Source organism: Oreochromis aureus, linkage group 16 (genome assembly GCF_013358895.1).
Source record: "Oreochromis aureus strain Israel breed Guangdong linkage group 16, ZZ_aureus, whole genome shotgun sequence".
Taxonomy (NCBI): domain Eukaryota; kingdom Metazoa; phylum Chordata; class Actinopteri; order Cichliformes; family Cichlidae; genus Oreochromis; species Oreochromis aureus.
In genome coordinates, this window is record NC_052957.1 from 34776185 (window position 1) to 34792529 (window position 16345).

Sequence of the window (16345 nt, forward strand, 5' to 3'; positions counted from 1 at the left end):
CCTTTTCTCTCTCAAACTGCCATTTTCCACTCACTCAGACAAATCATGCAGAGTCACTCAAATCAAATACTGACAGCATTCACACAGTTAAAATCACACAAAATACGCTTTCATACGAGTATTTTGGACATGCCTTCCATGATCAGAAAGAGCAAGTCAAAAGAAAAGAAAAAGAAACTGAAACCTCTCATCATCCTCGCAGCTTCTCCCCACACACATAACTGAAAAATAAAAACACACCAACATTTATGGCTCACGAAATATACATCTATCAAAATTCAGTCATTTACTATGCATCCACACTAATATATTCACACTGTATTTACACTCTCATAATAAGCTCTTATATACAGGCATTTAGCAAAAAAGCTCTCAGTCCTCTCAAAATTGAAACCACCCTCTCTGCGCGTCACTGCTGCTCATTTGCATTTACACACACAATCAGTGCACTTCCGGCTGTGCATGACTGACACAGAGACTGATCCTACTCATAGATCTCATATTTTATATTACAGACGTCTTAAATTACAACTGCACAGATTTTTTTAGGCCTTGTCGCTCCTACAAATTTCGAAAATTTACCATAACCCGACTCGAACGGGCAAACCTCAGGTTTTTTGCAATCAATTCACCAGACCAGACTCGAACTGCTCTGTCCAGATTTCTAGCCCTAACTTAATTTACCGGTAGCCAAAAAGCGCAAGAATAGGGGACTTGAACCCTAGCTTATCTCAGGATGCCCTGTACCCCACGGTCAAGCCAAACCGAGCTAACCCTACTGGCGGTAGGTCAACAATGCGCGTCCGCATCGAGGAGGGATCGCAAGCGTCCGGGCTATCGCTTCTTAACAGACGCCGCTGTCGTCCTAGACAAATTTAGAATAATTTGAAACAACAATCTACACCCAACACAGGATTAAGATTGAGGACAACCCTCAACAGTTTTAGAGATTCCCCAGTCCTCTTCGGATGTTGCCCGAAACTATCCCTAGTCATCGCTAGGTGAAGGATAGATTTCTCTATCCAGCAGGGGCGTCACCTCCGAGAAAGTTCTTAAGGTTGCATAACCAATGGGACTTGAACCCACACGATAACCAAATTCCCTATCATTCTAAAGTTCACTTCGCAGTCCAACTGCTTTAATTCTCTTTTCATTCCTTTATTCTCATTACTCAGTACTGTCACTTATACTTCATTATCATTACTTCAACCGTAAACTTCATCAAAATTTACCAAAATTAAAAACAGACATTTACCAGTAATTCCAGTGAGTAGACTTTAATTTGACATGCCCAATGTGACACCTTTGGAAATATATTTCAACAGGCAGTGTCTTACCTTTAAATGCCCCGGGAATGCCTGCTCACTTTCACCACTGATTACCGTCTGCCCGTCCAATTACCACGGACCCCGGATCTCACCAAAACCCCAACATTCCCTCTCTCTCACCGGAACGAGCCCCCAAATGTTAGGGTTCAATGTTGAGAGAAGAATCCATAAAAACCACAGATCCAGGCGTGTGCAATTTAGACGGCATTTTAATGAACACATGTGTGAGTTCAACAACCCAATCAGTGTTGAACTGAACTTACAATCATGAGACAAGGTTCTATATGGGTACAATAACAAATCCCCCTCTTTTACAAAAATAGACAATAGTACAGCTTACGTCAATCCAAACCACAAAATGTTCCCTGACCTTTAACATTGCTCTAAAAAACATTGTCTTCGGGTCGGTGCTTCCCCTCTTCGCTGTCGCTCGTCTGGTGCACTTCCTCTAAGTACGTCGGCACACTTCTGCATTTCTGTGTGTATGTGTCTGCAGTGTATGCTACGTACGTGTCATGACCTCTCACTATTTGTCTGTGTGTACGTGCAGAGTTTGCATCTGCTTTCTGAACCTTAGTTGACCTCAACTTAAGCAACCAACCAGGCTAAGGCCATCCTGTGTGTAATGATCTTGACTTATATGTGAAATATATAAACAACTGTTTCAATCTACCACAACTGCTTAAGGCTTAATCCGCAATAAATGCATACTAAACACCCTTGCACTTAAACTTCTGGCTTCAGTTTCACTTCTGCAAAACATGCTCTGCAGACGCGTTTTGTTTCCTGTCTCATTTTGGCACAGAGAGTATTGTCCTGTCTCTGCCCTCTACACAGAGAGATCATAAAAGCATTAATAACATTTAAATTATAGATTCAACAGAACCATTTAAAATGGTTCTTCTTTGGACCTGTAATAAAGGCTATAACCATATATTTGAACATCTGAATGCATCTAACTGCAACCTCACTATTAATACTGAAATGTTAATGATGATTATAAAAATAGCAGCAACTAATAGCAGGACAATATTTCTATTCCTTCCCTGTGTGCTCATGTGCCTCATGTAGAACAGAAGTGGGTAAATCAGATGGACAACAAAAGGGAAAAGGTGGAACTGACAAACTAAGAGAGAAAAAGAAAAAAGAAAGTAGAAACAGATGTGGCAAAATGTATCAAATTAACTGCACTGTCAGCAGTAGTACCATCACCCTCTGCTTGCCCACCACCACTATATCTGGTTGGTTAGCCATCACCAGTTTGTCTGTAACTGGAAGTCCCACAGTCATTCTCAGTCATTCTCCACCACCCTAGGGGGCGTCTCCCATTTTGACCTCGGGACTTCCAGGCCATACTCAGCACAGATGTTCCTGTATGCCAGCCATTTAGTTATGATGTTAGCCATTCTGGGTGTGTCTTGTCCATTAGCAGTTAGCTCATTTGTGCTGCTAGTCACTCATGCAGTGCAGTTAGCTTCTATAGCCAGTATGTGAGGATTATGTCAGGGCCAGGTGCTGTCCAGCAATCTGAAACTTTCCATTTTACCTCATGCAGACAGTTTAAGGACAATCAACAGTGTGGCCCATGGGCCAGTTAGAGATGGTAGAAATAGAAGGGTTGCTGTAAGAGGAGAAGCAGGAGTTAATGAAACCACAGTGGATATAACCCACAGGAAAAGAGAAAAAAAAGTGAAGCATGGCTCAGATATTCAGGTGTGGAGGTGTTTGCTTCCCTGGAGCTGTGCAAGAATTCATAGTGCAGCAGGATAATGAGCCCCAAAGCTTTAAAGAAAATGCTCCATTAAAAAAAACAAATAAAACATAGAGAGTGTACACAACACGTTGTGTAGAAGGTTTCTCTGCATAAAGATGGTAAAAAGAAGACCACAAAAAGTAGGCTACTGTTTTGGTTGCCATGCATTTGAGTTTTTTAATGATATCCAATGAAGGCAAAGCCCTCCCTGCTGCCTCTGTGACAGCAAGACCGAGCTGCAGATGAAATAAAGCCAGGGGAAATTTGGCAGAGCTGTATTTGCCAAACCCCTCAGCCGTGAGAGCTGAATGTGGAGTACTGTTGTTTTACTGTCGACTAATTAGCCTGTTTCCTGTGTGTGTGTGTGTGTGTGTTTTACTATAACTGTGTATATTTGTAGCTCTCTTTCATGTCTCCTAACGTACCTGTTATTAATCTGTTGGACACGTCATACAACAATCAGAAATCATAAGTGAGCGAGGTACTCTTTGTGAGGTAATTTGTAAATCTTCATCATGCTGAAGACGACATGAAACAACAGTTCAGTTTTATTTTCTGCAGCCCCAGATCACAGCATCAGGTGCCTTTATACTGTAAGGTAGAGCCCACAATATGGTTTGCATGTGCCTGATAAATAACACTTATAGTGCAGCAGTGAGTAGTCAGAACTATTATTTCATTTACAATGAAAATTCGTTCTGCAACCAATTTTCTCCCCTCAGTCCTGGTAAAACTGACGATTCTCTAATTTCAAATATCTGCTAGAAACCTTGGTATCATTTATGACTAACAATGAATTCTCTCAGCCCTCCATAGCTCTTCTCCAATTAGTGCAGTACAAAAACTAGCCTGTGGTCACATTTTGCACCTATTCTTGCTTCACAGGCTCCCAGTGAAATTCAGAGTCCACTTTAAAATTCTGCTATGAACACATGAAGCTCTACGTGGACAGACTCCTGCTTATACAGCAGAGCTTCTAACACCTCATCAGTGCAGCGGGCCTTTCTAATCATTTAACCAGGGTCTAACTGTCCTTCGCTCTGAGGTTGTGGAATAGCTCTCCACAGTCAGTCAGGTTGCCTGACTCTGTTATTTGTTCTAAACTCTCCTTTTTATAGGTTAGCTGAGAAACACAAATAACCACATTCATGATACGTTTCCTGTTACACACCTGATGTGTGGTGTATAGTTGGCAGTGTGTTGTCTCAAAGCTGACACAGAGACATCTGCACAGAGCGTCGTGGTCACTGCTGACACAAGCATAGCCTCAGGTGTCCAAGCTTCCACAGCCTCAGAGTGGGCCTCCGGCCTACAAGCTGCCACTGTATGAGTGTGGACTGTTCCTTAGTAAGAGCAGCTGTCACATCCAATATAAAATCAGCAGGATGGCAATGACTATGACTCAGCTTAGATTGAATATCATGAACATGTTATGAACTTTACACAGAGCCCATGGTTTCTCTTTTTGATGTCACACCTGTTGAGCTGACTGTAGGACATTGCTAAGTTAAATTGTGTTTTAGTTCAAATGCAGCAGAGATCTGTAACATGTGAGAAGCATTCAGAGCTGATAGTAACATCAGTAAAGTTATGGGAATACTTGTGTCTGCTGGTGGAAAACTGAACTGCTTTGACTGAACGGCCCATGAAACATGCAGCGGTGTGATTGTCAGCCATGTTTACATTAGTGGTTTCCATGCCTACAGAGGAAACAAGCTGTGAGTCACTCTCATGTGCTGACAGACTGCTGTTATATAAAGTCTTGAGAATTGAGGTGCAGTTGTAATGAGTTTGTAGCTGTAAGTGCAGCAAAGGATCAGACTATAAACAGATGATGATTACACATGTGTGAGTGCTGCTCACTGCTGTTACTGCTGTTTGGAAACATGCCTTTGAAAGAGAATACATGATTTCAGACGATATGCATCACTGTCTGTGGGCCAGCGCTGTTAAAATAACAACCTGCTTGTGACAGGCTAATCATCAGCATCTCCACCACACCAGATCAACTACACCTGCCTTATTAGTGAGTCACTGATGTGCTACAAAGAAGCAATGAGATGTCAGGCATTATTCAGAACCACATTATATAAATTCCAATTCAGTCCTGAGAAAATTCCTAACACAAAAAACAAACAGGTGACAACTGAAAGGAAGACTAAACAAAGGAAACTCAAACCCTGACAGTGAGGAGATCAGATGGCTTCGCTGTGCTGCCTTTGTTTGGGTCTGCACTCACGGAGGAAAGAACCCTTACTGCAGGCTGCATTTGGATAGTCCTCAGACTAAAGTCGAGCTGGTGTAAAATGCAGGCAAATCCAAGCTCATGCTGTTCTCTAACAGCAAAGCTTTAACATCTGATCTTCCAAAAATGAAAGCTGATAAAGGAGCTATCAAACAGTTAAGAACGGAGACATTATAAACGACACAAATGTGACACCAAAGTTTCTTTCAACTACACTTGAATTCTGCGACTTTTTACCTTGAATACATTAGTCGCTGTGTGTCCATGAGCCGCCTCCCTCTCTTCCTCATCTCATAGACAAAATTACGCAGTATGACCTTGGCCCTCATAGTATTATATGTACAGTCTGTTTTCTCCCAATACATACTGTACAACACACCAGCTTTTCTGTCTACATTATCTTCATCATTTAGACAGAAAAGCTTCTTTTTCCTGGTATAGCTGGTGGTTTCTGACAGCAGAAAACACACAGTCAGTGTGAATACTCCCACACTGGCACTGAGATCTATTTGGTGTTGGACCCTGAGCTTTGACTGGTATGAGCTGCAGGTTTTTGTTCATTTGTTAGTTGTGTGTGGCATTTGTGTTTTGATTTGTTTCTGTTTATGCTGCTCTCTCAGCTCGGTCACTGTTGAAGAAGTTTTTCATCTCTATTGAGACCGTTACAGTTATAGATACTTTGTATTTGTCTTTTTTGAATTGTAACAAAAAATATTACACAAATAAAACAGGCACAATGTTTCATTAGCAACAGTAACAGCATATAGGTTCCACATAAAAGTGTGATATCACTAACACTATCAACGCTTATGTCAATGAACAAACCAGAGACCTCACATTTATTTGGTCTGGTACCTTTACTCAGATTTTATGGAAAGATATCACAAGTTTCATCTCTAACAGCATCTTATCAAAATTTGTACGTTTTTACCAAAACGTGTTATTTGGTTATACTGACTTTAGTGAGAATGACTCATTAATCTGATTTTACTCCACATCCATAAATGTAAGATCTCCACTTTCAGGAAAGAAACAGAACTCTATGTGACTACAATTTGTTCATCTCCCAACACAAAAGCATTAAAAACCATTAATATTTGTCATATTTTTAATGTCTTTATTTAATTATTCAATGTCTCTGTCGCCTTTTCCCCTTTTTAACCTGCATCTCTATCCTATTTGTTTAATTATACATACTGTTCCACTGTATTATAATTTTGCACTACAGTAGTACGACGTGTTCTTCATGTATTATGTTTGTTGTTAAAGCTTCTTTTGAAATAAAGTTGGAAAAAAAAAGAGCCAAACGGTACGTCATCCACGTGACGTATAATGGATGCGACGGGTCAAACTACCCAGAGGCCTCGCGTGTGTGACGTATAATTCAGTCACCGGGCTGCGAGGACTTTCGGGTCAGCTCGGAGGGTTTGTGCAGCACAGGTTATCATGGCCCTGAGGACAGTTCGGCTGCTTATCCCGGCGAGAGCAGCTGCTTTCAGAGTAGTCACCGCGGCGCACAAGGTAAGGACCCGCGGTGTGCCGGGTTTCTGTCCGGCTCGGCTCCACTCTGATTCACAAGGGCAAGCTATCTTAGTTTAGCTGCCCCCTTAGCCGCCACCATCACCGCCCTTCACTCACAGGCGGCAGGCTTGGTTTTAATGTTGACAAACAACAGTTAGTGCGGTCAGCTCCGTGAGAAGGTTCACTAACACGCACCTCTGTCCCGTGCACCTGTGGTCGTGTCGTCCTGGTCCTGCCTCTATTTAAAAATAGAACAAGACAACGTACCAGCCCGAGTGCATTTAGTTGCAGACAGAATATAAAACACATCGTCACTTTGAACTCACCACATGCAGACAGGAGGTGGATGCTGCTGCACCACACTTTAGAAGAATCTGCCGTTTTTAGAAAAATAAGTGGAAATTAAGCTGTGTAAAGATGGCTTACGTGTTAGTTGTGCTTATATCGGTTGAATAAATGCATTGTGGTTATTTAAAAGTCTGTGATGGATGTAAAGAATTAATTAAAGATGACTCGTCCTGGGTTTTTAGAAATGCACCTGCCAGGAATGAGTACTGATGTAATCTGACTGGAATCACTTAAACAGCTTTCCTAACTAAATACAATATAACAGGAAAATGTATCAAAAAAATATACATTTAATGAATGATTAATCCTGTAATTGTTATTAATAAGATGACAGCATTCCCTCATTTATTTGCACCTGTGTCCTTTCTGCTCGGTGTGACAGCCTTTGCTGTTGCAGTCACTGATTTCTCATCTCGCCGTTTTCACCGTGAGTGCAGATACACACACGCTGCTAACCACAGACAAGTGAAATATTAACTGAGATGATGACAACATGTTATGTTAATGCAAGTTCAGTTAAAATCTTCCCAACAACTGTTACCCCAAACATAACACGAGAGGGATCTCAGGCTCCAGCTCACAGTTTGTGTAGCAATAATGTTGTTAGCTTCCTCCATGCTATGTTTCATTGTCCTGCTATCAGCAGATGGTCTCCTGACACCTGGTGGAATAAACACAGAACTACATGGAACTGATCAACTCATTGATCGCATGTTACTATACCTAATCCAGTTTTTACAGTCAGGTTTGCACTGCAGCGTGTGAACATTGAGGGGTGGGGATGGGGGCGGGGTTATATCAGGGTAGTAGCTGTACACATGTTTGGTTATATCAGGGTCCTTAAAAATGTTTTAATTAAAAATATAATGTTGACATATTAAAGCACTTTTTGTAACATATTTACTTTTGATGTGTACATGTTGTATTCTTTCATTGTGTGTGGACACTTACTGACTCACACAAACCGATGTATAGAATAATGGTTATGGCTAAAACTATGAGTTTTATTATGAGTTTAACAACTGGATGGATGGTTTTGATTGCACTCACAGTAACAAACTCAGTTATTGTTGAATGCAGCGTGAGGCACAAACACATAGCAGAGAATATCCAACAGAGTTTTCCTTGTTCATTTGAATAATTAGCAAACCCATCTTATCATTTAGAGGTTTATTCATTGATTTTTGATGCTCCAGGCCAGCGTTCATACAAGCTCAGTGAGAAGCCTGCGATATGGCTGGTGGGCCTACGCTCTGGGGGAGAGGACCACGCCACGGTTAAAGCAGTACAGCAAAATCATCTCTGTGGATGGCAACCTGGCCTCGGGGAAAGGAGCGCTGGCCCAGAAACTGGCCGACAAACTGGGTAATTATCTAATCACAGGGATTCTTTCACACCACAGTGCACTCAGTGAGTGATTCCTGCTTTTACCACACTCCACTGTATTAGAGGAAGTGATACGCAGCTTTAGACTGAGTGGGTACATGGTGCTTGGAGTTTATGATGCAGAAAACAGCTTCTACTTGTTTGTGCACAGGGATGCTGTACATGCCTGAGCCTGACACTTTCTACCTGGACAAGATGACCGGGGAGAAGGAGCCGCTCCCCGTCGACTTTAATGGGATGTGCAGCCTGGAAAAGTTCTACACAGACCCCAAAGCTGCAGATGGAAACAGCTACAGGCTGCAGCTGTGGATGTACAACATGAGGCTGCTCCAGTATTCTGACGCCATCGAACACCTGCTGACCACAGGTATCTCCGACTCAGCAGTGTGGTTGATGCATCCGTATGGCAGTGATCTTCATCCTGGGCTTTTGTTTTCTAGGTCAGGGAGTGATCCTGGAGCGCTCCCCCTTCAGTGATGTGGTCTTCCTGGAGGCCATGTTCAAACAGGGCTACATTAGGAAGGAGTGTAAGTGCTTCTGCATCACTAACAGCAGGGAGGGAGACAATTAAAATACATACAGATAATCAGCAGCATCTCCCCACTTTTCACCTGATGGTGATGATGTGTGTGACCTGTGGCTTTGCAGGTGTGCAGCACTACAGCGAGATCAAAAACATTAGCATCTGTGAGTTCCTGCCTCCACACCTCGTCATCTATGTGGACCTGCCAGCTGAGGAGGTGCAGAAGAAGCTGAAGCAGAGCGCCAAGGTAGAGGCACATGTTCTGCTAAACCACGGGAGACACTTGTCTTTGCAGGATATCGTCTCAGTGTTTCATTAGAACAGCAGAAAATAAAAAGAAAACCACCTCATAGTATTGATCATAGGTGAGTTATGTTTTAAATATGTTTATTCTCAGTCCTACCTTCAAAATGTGCCTCTGCCATATCTGAAGAGCATCGAGGATGGCTACAAGAAGACTTTTCTCCCCAAAATCAGGTAAGATTGTTACACATGCTGTTAGATATCTGACCAGAGTCTTTATATAATGATGGACAATGGCTTCAAGGCAGATGGTTAACTACATGAAAACATTATCAGTTAGTATAGTTTACCTCACAACTGCTCTTCATCCTTATGTGCAGTTTACATACAGACGAGTGTTTCTTTGACAGGCGTAGTCTTCTGACTAAAACGTCATTTAGTTTAAGTCGTAATTTAGACACTAAATTCTTTCGTTTTGGTTGAATAATTACCATAAAAGTATATTAGACCAAATCCAAAGGTGACTCAGTTGACCCAAATGTAACATTTAAAAGAAATGCTTCTGGCAATCTGTCCAAAATTCAGTTTTTGGGTTGTTTTTTTGTGTGTGTGTGTTCAAAAAAGATTCAAGATTCAAGCTTGAATATTAGGTGGAAATATTAGGGGACGAGAGGAGGACCCCTGTAGTCAAAGGTCTCCTCGTCATGGTTTTTGAGTTTAGTAGTGATTTATGACAGTTTGCTGATATTCCAGTAATATAGCCTCAGTACATAAGTGCCAACATTAGTTAGACTGTTTTGAAGGGTTTATAACTGAGAAATGATCATTATTATTGTTATTACTGTCACCAAAGCTGGAAGCAGGGAGGCATTAGTGGATACAATTTCACTGTAATGTGTGAACGACCCAGAATGTTTTCTGTGTAACACCACCCCACCTCCCCCCACCTCCACTTTTCCTTTTCAGTGAGACGTCAGAGCTGCTGGCTTATGATGCAACCCAGGCTCAAGATGTTGAAAGGGTAAGATTAAACTGCAGATGTCATCTTCACCTCCAAACCAAACAAACACAGTGTCTTATGCCTCCCACGATGTCCACAGGTGGCAGAAGATATTGAATATTTGAAGTTTGAAAAGGGGCCGTGGGTGGAGCAGGATGATGTCAGCTACCACCACATGAGGATGCTGTGAGTTTTAGGATGTATTTTACACACAGTTTCACACTGAAATGCAAATATGTGAGCTTTCTACCCTTTTCTGCATTTCGCAGTGTGGAAGATAAACAGAGGGTGGCAACCCTGACCCACATACCCAGGTTCCTGCCAGAGATAACCATCGGAGCCCACGACTACGATCAAAAATACTACGCCTATAAGTCGGTATGTACGCATGTCACATTAGCTGCATGGAACAGGACCGCACTGAGCTGGTGCTGTCTCTGTATAGACATCTGTCTACAGAGAGATCACATTAACAAGATTTTCACCAAACCTAATCTGTCCATTGACCTTGGGGTCAAGACCACTGAGGTTCAGAGTCATCAAAGATTAGTAGTAGATGCAGCTGTGGCATCAATTTGAATCCCCTACTTCTCCTCGTTCCCCAGTTATTACATTCACGCACTTAGGTGTCCACACCAGACGTTTCCCTGGCTCTTATTTTGAAGTCAGTCACAGTGGAAAAGTACGACTATATCTGTGCAGCCATTAAGAACAGGCCAGCCCGCTGAGGTAAAGCCTGTATGTAGAAAACACTGACATCACAGAACCACCCGTGCAGAGCTGATGGGTGTTTTTGCCTGTAATGTGACACACACACACACACACACACACACACACTCGCTGCTCTCTGTGGTTTCCTTGAAAACCATTCATTGACAGCTGGGAGCAGCAGAGTGCACAGAAACACAAAGTGTGCCACAAAGGCAGGAGAAAAAAGACCCTGAGCCACCAAGAGGGGATGCATTCAGCATATCTGCAGGCTTCAAGGATACAGACGATGTGTTTGGAGATCACAGCGCTGTACGTTTCACCAAAGGTGCGTGGAAGCATTTTACATTTGAACAGTGTGCTGCGGCCGTTCCCCGTCTGACAGCATCTTTAGTCTCCGTGTGTTGGATGGAGTCTGACTTGACCTCGTTGTTGAGCACTTTATTACAGCCTGTGTAACCGTATCGAGGCTGGTGCCTCGGTATAAATCCCCCTCGTTCTGTTTATACCGAACTCTCTAAGCTTTCCAGTGCAGCTCTGTCAACATGATGGAGCTCATTTCCTTCTGCTGAATTATTGACCCGCTCGTAGTTACTCGATGGCAAATGCCAGATGTGGAATATTCTACGAGGTTGTTTGTATCATCGGTCTTGTGGGGAAACATTTGGGTCTGACCTTTTCTCTTTATTGACTGGTGACGTATTCGCCTCCCACTGCTGCAGGAATCAGGCTCCATAACGCTGCAGCGGGCTGTAACCTGACATTTTGTTGTGAGCCCAGATCTTAGAGGAGAGAAAGAGAAGGGTGACACATACTGGAATAATCTCCTCCAGTTTACAAATGAAGCCTCGGAAGGACATTTGGATCCTGTCTGAATATGACTTCCACTGAAGGAATGTTGTCCTAGAGGCAGCTCAGCGAAGCTGAGAAACTCTGACACAAACTATTATCATCATTATTATTATTATTATTATTATTATTGTCATCATTATTATTATTATTATTATTATTATTGTCATCATTATTATTATCATTGTCATTATTATTATTGTCATCATTATTATTATCTGCACTGGTTAAATGCACTCCTGTGTTTGTTGTTGTTGGTCCTTGTAGATCCCTGGGAAGAAGTACGCCCGTGGATATAACGCTGATGTTGGAGATAAATACATCTGGCTGAAGTGAACTTTCCACTCTCATCATCGAATCAGCCCACTGAGCTCATTGTCTTCTAATGTACATCCCAAAAATATGTATGTATTAAAATAATAGATTCTGACTGAGTGGCTCCTGTCCTGTCTCTGTGTGTAATGGACTATTGGCAAAGACATTTTCTTATATGAGGTAATGACAGTGAGTTACTGTTGGGTTACTGGGCCACGATGGACCCCAGTAGTTTCTATATGTTCAGGCTGTGGCCAGCCTAAAGGCTTTTGCTTCAATATTTCCTCCTCTGTGTGTGTTTTACCCAGCAGCACTTTATATTCATGCTGCTGTTGAGTGGCGTGAGCAGCAGGAGGCACTTGTGAGCTCTCAATAAACAACAGTTAATGGAGTGTAGGTACTGAATTATTCACTGGAACAGGGTCACATTAAAGGCCAAAACAGTTTCAGCGTCCAAGCTGACGTTCCACAGGAACGGCCTGAGGAGAAGCATTTCTGCCTCCAAATCTGGGGCGATGGCAAGTGAGCAGTCGGAAAAAACTGAACAATGAAATTGTTTTCCTTACAAGATCTCAAAAAGATGAAGAAACTGTATTTTTGAGACTATTTCCATTTTTAAAATTCAAAAACTGTTCATCAAAACAAACATAAAACATACCTCCCACAAAATGAGCCGTCTCAGAGGCTGCTTCCCCTCTCTGGTGACCTTTCCCATGCCCCCATTACATGTACTGGATTTGCTTTACTGTGTAAATGTTGCAGTCTTAGTCAAAGGTGGTTTAATGTGTTGTCTATAATCCAGTACCTTTAAGAATAGTTTTCTTAATTTGATAAAGTCAGGCACACAGCAGAAAGCTCCTGGGTTAGAATCCACTCTGTCTGTGGCCTTTTTGTGTGGAGCTTACATGCTGTGTGTGTGTGTGTGTGTGTGTGTGTGTGTGTGTGTGTGTGTGTGTGTGTGTGTGTGTGTGTGTTTTTCCCTCCCCTCAGACACCACCCAAAGGGAGTCCAGAGAGTTAAATATCATCTTCACCTGTTTGTTTTGCTTGCATGGCAGGAGCTCTCCATCATCAAAGTTTTTATTGCTAACGTGCTAAATGAGTTATTGAAGGTTTCTACCATCACACATGCTGCCAAGGTGGTTAGTAACAGGCCCTGGTGTCTGGCTGCAGTATAGTCCCGCTTACATGTAAGCTGATGGGATCTGGTCAAACTAATAAACTCATATTTTCTTATCAAGTTGATTTGAGTTGAAGGAAACACCTTCACATATGTCGTATGGATTTTAATTACCAACTTAAAATTGAGGCGTATACAGTCCTTGGTCAGCACACTAGTCTCCATCAGCTCGACAGGCTGAACACTTACTGGTGTCTATTTTTAGATTTCACTAGTCGAGCACTGCTTGGCTTGCTTTCCCTTAATGCCTTAATGCTAAAAAACTCAATTGTTATTTACGTCTATTTTTTGACATAAAGTCTACATTTTGTTTTGTCACTACAGTAATGAATTTTTAAAATTTGTCCAAATGGGGTTGAAAAAGTTTTTCTTAGACTAAAAGTCTAAAAGTCTGCAGATGAAATGCGTCGTCTCAAGCCCATCTATCAAAAACACGATGACAATTTTGGGAGGAAAAAGTTTTCGACTGCAGTTACATGGAGATCTAAAACTGAGTGTTTGCGTACCATAAGAAGCTTTTGAACTTGGCTGATTGGAAGGAAGCAGAGCCCCAACAGGACAACTGTCAAGTGAAAGAATAGACAGTTCCTTTAAGAAGAAAATCAAACAGTGTGTGAACGATGTTGCTTGTTCCCAGTAAGCTGTGTATGAAATTGTCAGTAAGCACAAACAAAATGGGAAGGTTGTAAAGAGAAAACATATAAGTGGAAGATGTCAAAGTGCCAGGACAGAATACTGAACGCAGATTGTCTTGAAAATAGAAATTCACAACAAACCAATGAAGCATGTCTGGAGGAGGTCAGGATAGCGGGACAGCGGCGAGCATCTACAGCCATGTGTGAAACTCTACAGAGGCTCAGTCGCGGTTTGGGGCTCTGTGTGGTTGGGGGAGCATGTCAAACTGAACTGGCACAAGTGTTGGATTGACAATGGCTTCATTTTTCAGCATGGCTCTGACTCCAAACACTGACGATGCAGTAAAACCTGGGTATCAAAACCCAAAATACACACACAACAACACTATCAGCTTGACCTGGCCTGCAGTTTCAGGCTGCTGTGATCATTCCAAATACAGATGTTTTATTATCGTATAATAAAAACTTTGTTTTTGCTTATGTTTGCACATGTTTCTATAAATCACTTGACTGGTTTCCCTTTTCCCAGTATAGTGAGAGGATGCACTGTAACTGCACTGTAAGCATGAATGTCACTTCCCAGATACCAATCCAAAGATGGCCTCCTTGTTGAAGTTGGAACCATGTTTGTTTTTTTCACCAGACTCAAGACTACCCAACTGTAATATGATACTTTAGTTACACTAAAAGACAAAGTAAAGACACAGCTACCTGCTGAACAGTCCTATATTTACAGCTACAAACACGTTTCCATTTATAAAAATGTAAACTGTCCAGCAGGACTAGGCCACAGGAGCTGGAAACAGCTTGTGAATGTCTTCCCTGCTTCATTAGTTATTCCATTTTTAATTGGTGGAGCATAAAATTACCAGTATCTCAAAAGCTAACAGCCCCGTAGTGAAATGCATCACATAGTCAACTGGCCCCGTGTGGCTGATTACAAGACTTCTAAAGCTGTTAAATGGCTTGCACGGCTAGAACCACAGTGCCACTTCTCAGTAGTTCAGCTGATTAAATCTACCAGCAGCAGATGTAGTTTTGGAACAAGCTCCCCGCAGTAATACTGCAGTTTTTCTGTCTTACTACTCAAAATGTTTGGCTCAGCTCAAAGCCAGATTATGTATAGTTTAGATAAATAACAATGAAGTTCAAACATCATTCATGTAGAACATAATTTAAGAAGGTTTTTATTTTGTATTATTTGATTCTATGAGCTAACTTTGAGTAGCAGTGGTGCAGCCACTCTCACTTCTAATTCCTGTATATCCAATGTGGATTTTATCCTATGGATGAATCACCTCCAGCATTATGTGCGCTGACACAGGACAAAGGAAGAGCAGGAAGAGGAAGAAATAAAATATTTAAATAAAAGGTTGCTGATATACCACGTGGCAGAAAAGGATTGGGAAGCCAACAAAACAGGTGAAGGCTGGACGAATGGTGGCAACATCTATGAATTTGAAGAAAGAGATACAACAAGCAGTAGCAGCGCAACAGCAGCCAAAGCCACCAGCTGAGCCGCCTCCAAGCCAGTCTGTCATGCATCGACAGCAAATATCACAGCGAGGAATACGGACCAGAAAGGAGCTCTCCAGCCTTAAGGAACATGTACACTAACTGTAATGCATGAGAGTGTCCAAGAGGACAAAGAGACACCCAGCACTGGATGGGACAACCTAGAGTGGGACCACAGCAGGAACCAAACAAACACGCCCAAACGCATGTTGCAGCTCTTGCGACTCCTGATTATGCTGAATTATTTTAGTTGGATGTTTCTGAAGAAGGTGGTGATGTAAATGCTGTCCTTTTTCAGGAAAAGGAGGGAGGATGACAAACACTGATGAACTACACATAGAGACCAGACAACATGGAGAAAACAGCAATATTCAAGAAGAAACAGTCTCCAGCATTTAGATGCAGCCACACATCACCTATGGGACAGAAAGGATCGACAGCTGGAAAAACCTTCAAAGAGCATGAGCTGCATGACTGTGCCGAGGTGGCCGGGAAGGAAATGTGACTGAGACGGGAACACTGGGAGGAGTATGTAAAGTAACCTCTCAGGCCAAAGACAAGAAACCTGCCAGAGCTTCATCTGAGTCATGCCAAGGAGCGAAGGATGAAAAGGAATCCGTCCAAGAGTCTCGAGATACTGAAAAAATAATAAAATAAATGAGTAAACATTGTAGAGCTCAATTTTGATAGTCTATTTAAAACCTAATAGCTTATTTTTAAAGCCTGGATAATAGAAACTGTGAAAAACACATGTGAATTCAAGTGATAGACTTTAATGATAACAAACACAAAACAAA

At 42.0% G+C, this 16345-nt stretch overlaps 1 protein-coding gene across 1 annotated transcript; it reads left to right on the top strand.

Annotated features, from left to right (window-relative positions):
• The first annotated feature begins 6690 nt into the window (after positions 1-6690).
• ndufa10 (NADH:ubiquinone oxidoreductase subunit A10) lies at positions 6691-12334 on the top strand. The gene is made up of 10 exons (XM_031757743.2): positions 6691-6847; positions 8392-8560; positions 8733-8948; positions 9022-9108; positions 9230-9351; positions 9502-9581; positions 10314-10368; positions 10448-10533; positions 10617-10725; positions 12172-12334. Exons 1-10 carry the CDS (start codon positions 6773-6775, stop codon positions 12238-12240), a joined length of 1068 nt encoding a protein of 355 aa, XP_031613603.2. The 5' UTR covers positions 6691-6772; the 3' UTR covers positions 12241-12334.
• Positions 12335-16345: the final 4011 nt, after the last annotated feature.

What these genes read in the sequence shown, in the direction of transcription:
- ndufa10 (XM_031757743.2), top strand. Translation starts at nt 6,773, where the DNA reads ATGGCCCTGAGGACAGTTCGGCTGCTTATCCCGGCGAGAGCAGCTGCT. An exon ending in GAAACTGGCCGACAAACTGG is followed by an intron (nt 8,561 to 8,732) that starts GTAATTATCTAA and finishes GTTTGTGCACAG; the next exon opens with GGATGCTGTACATGCCTGAG. An exon ending in AATACTACGCCTATAAGTCG is followed by an intron (nt 10,726 to 12,171) that starts GTATGTACGCAT and finishes TGGTCCTTGTAG; the next exon opens with ATCCCTGGGAAGAAGTACGC.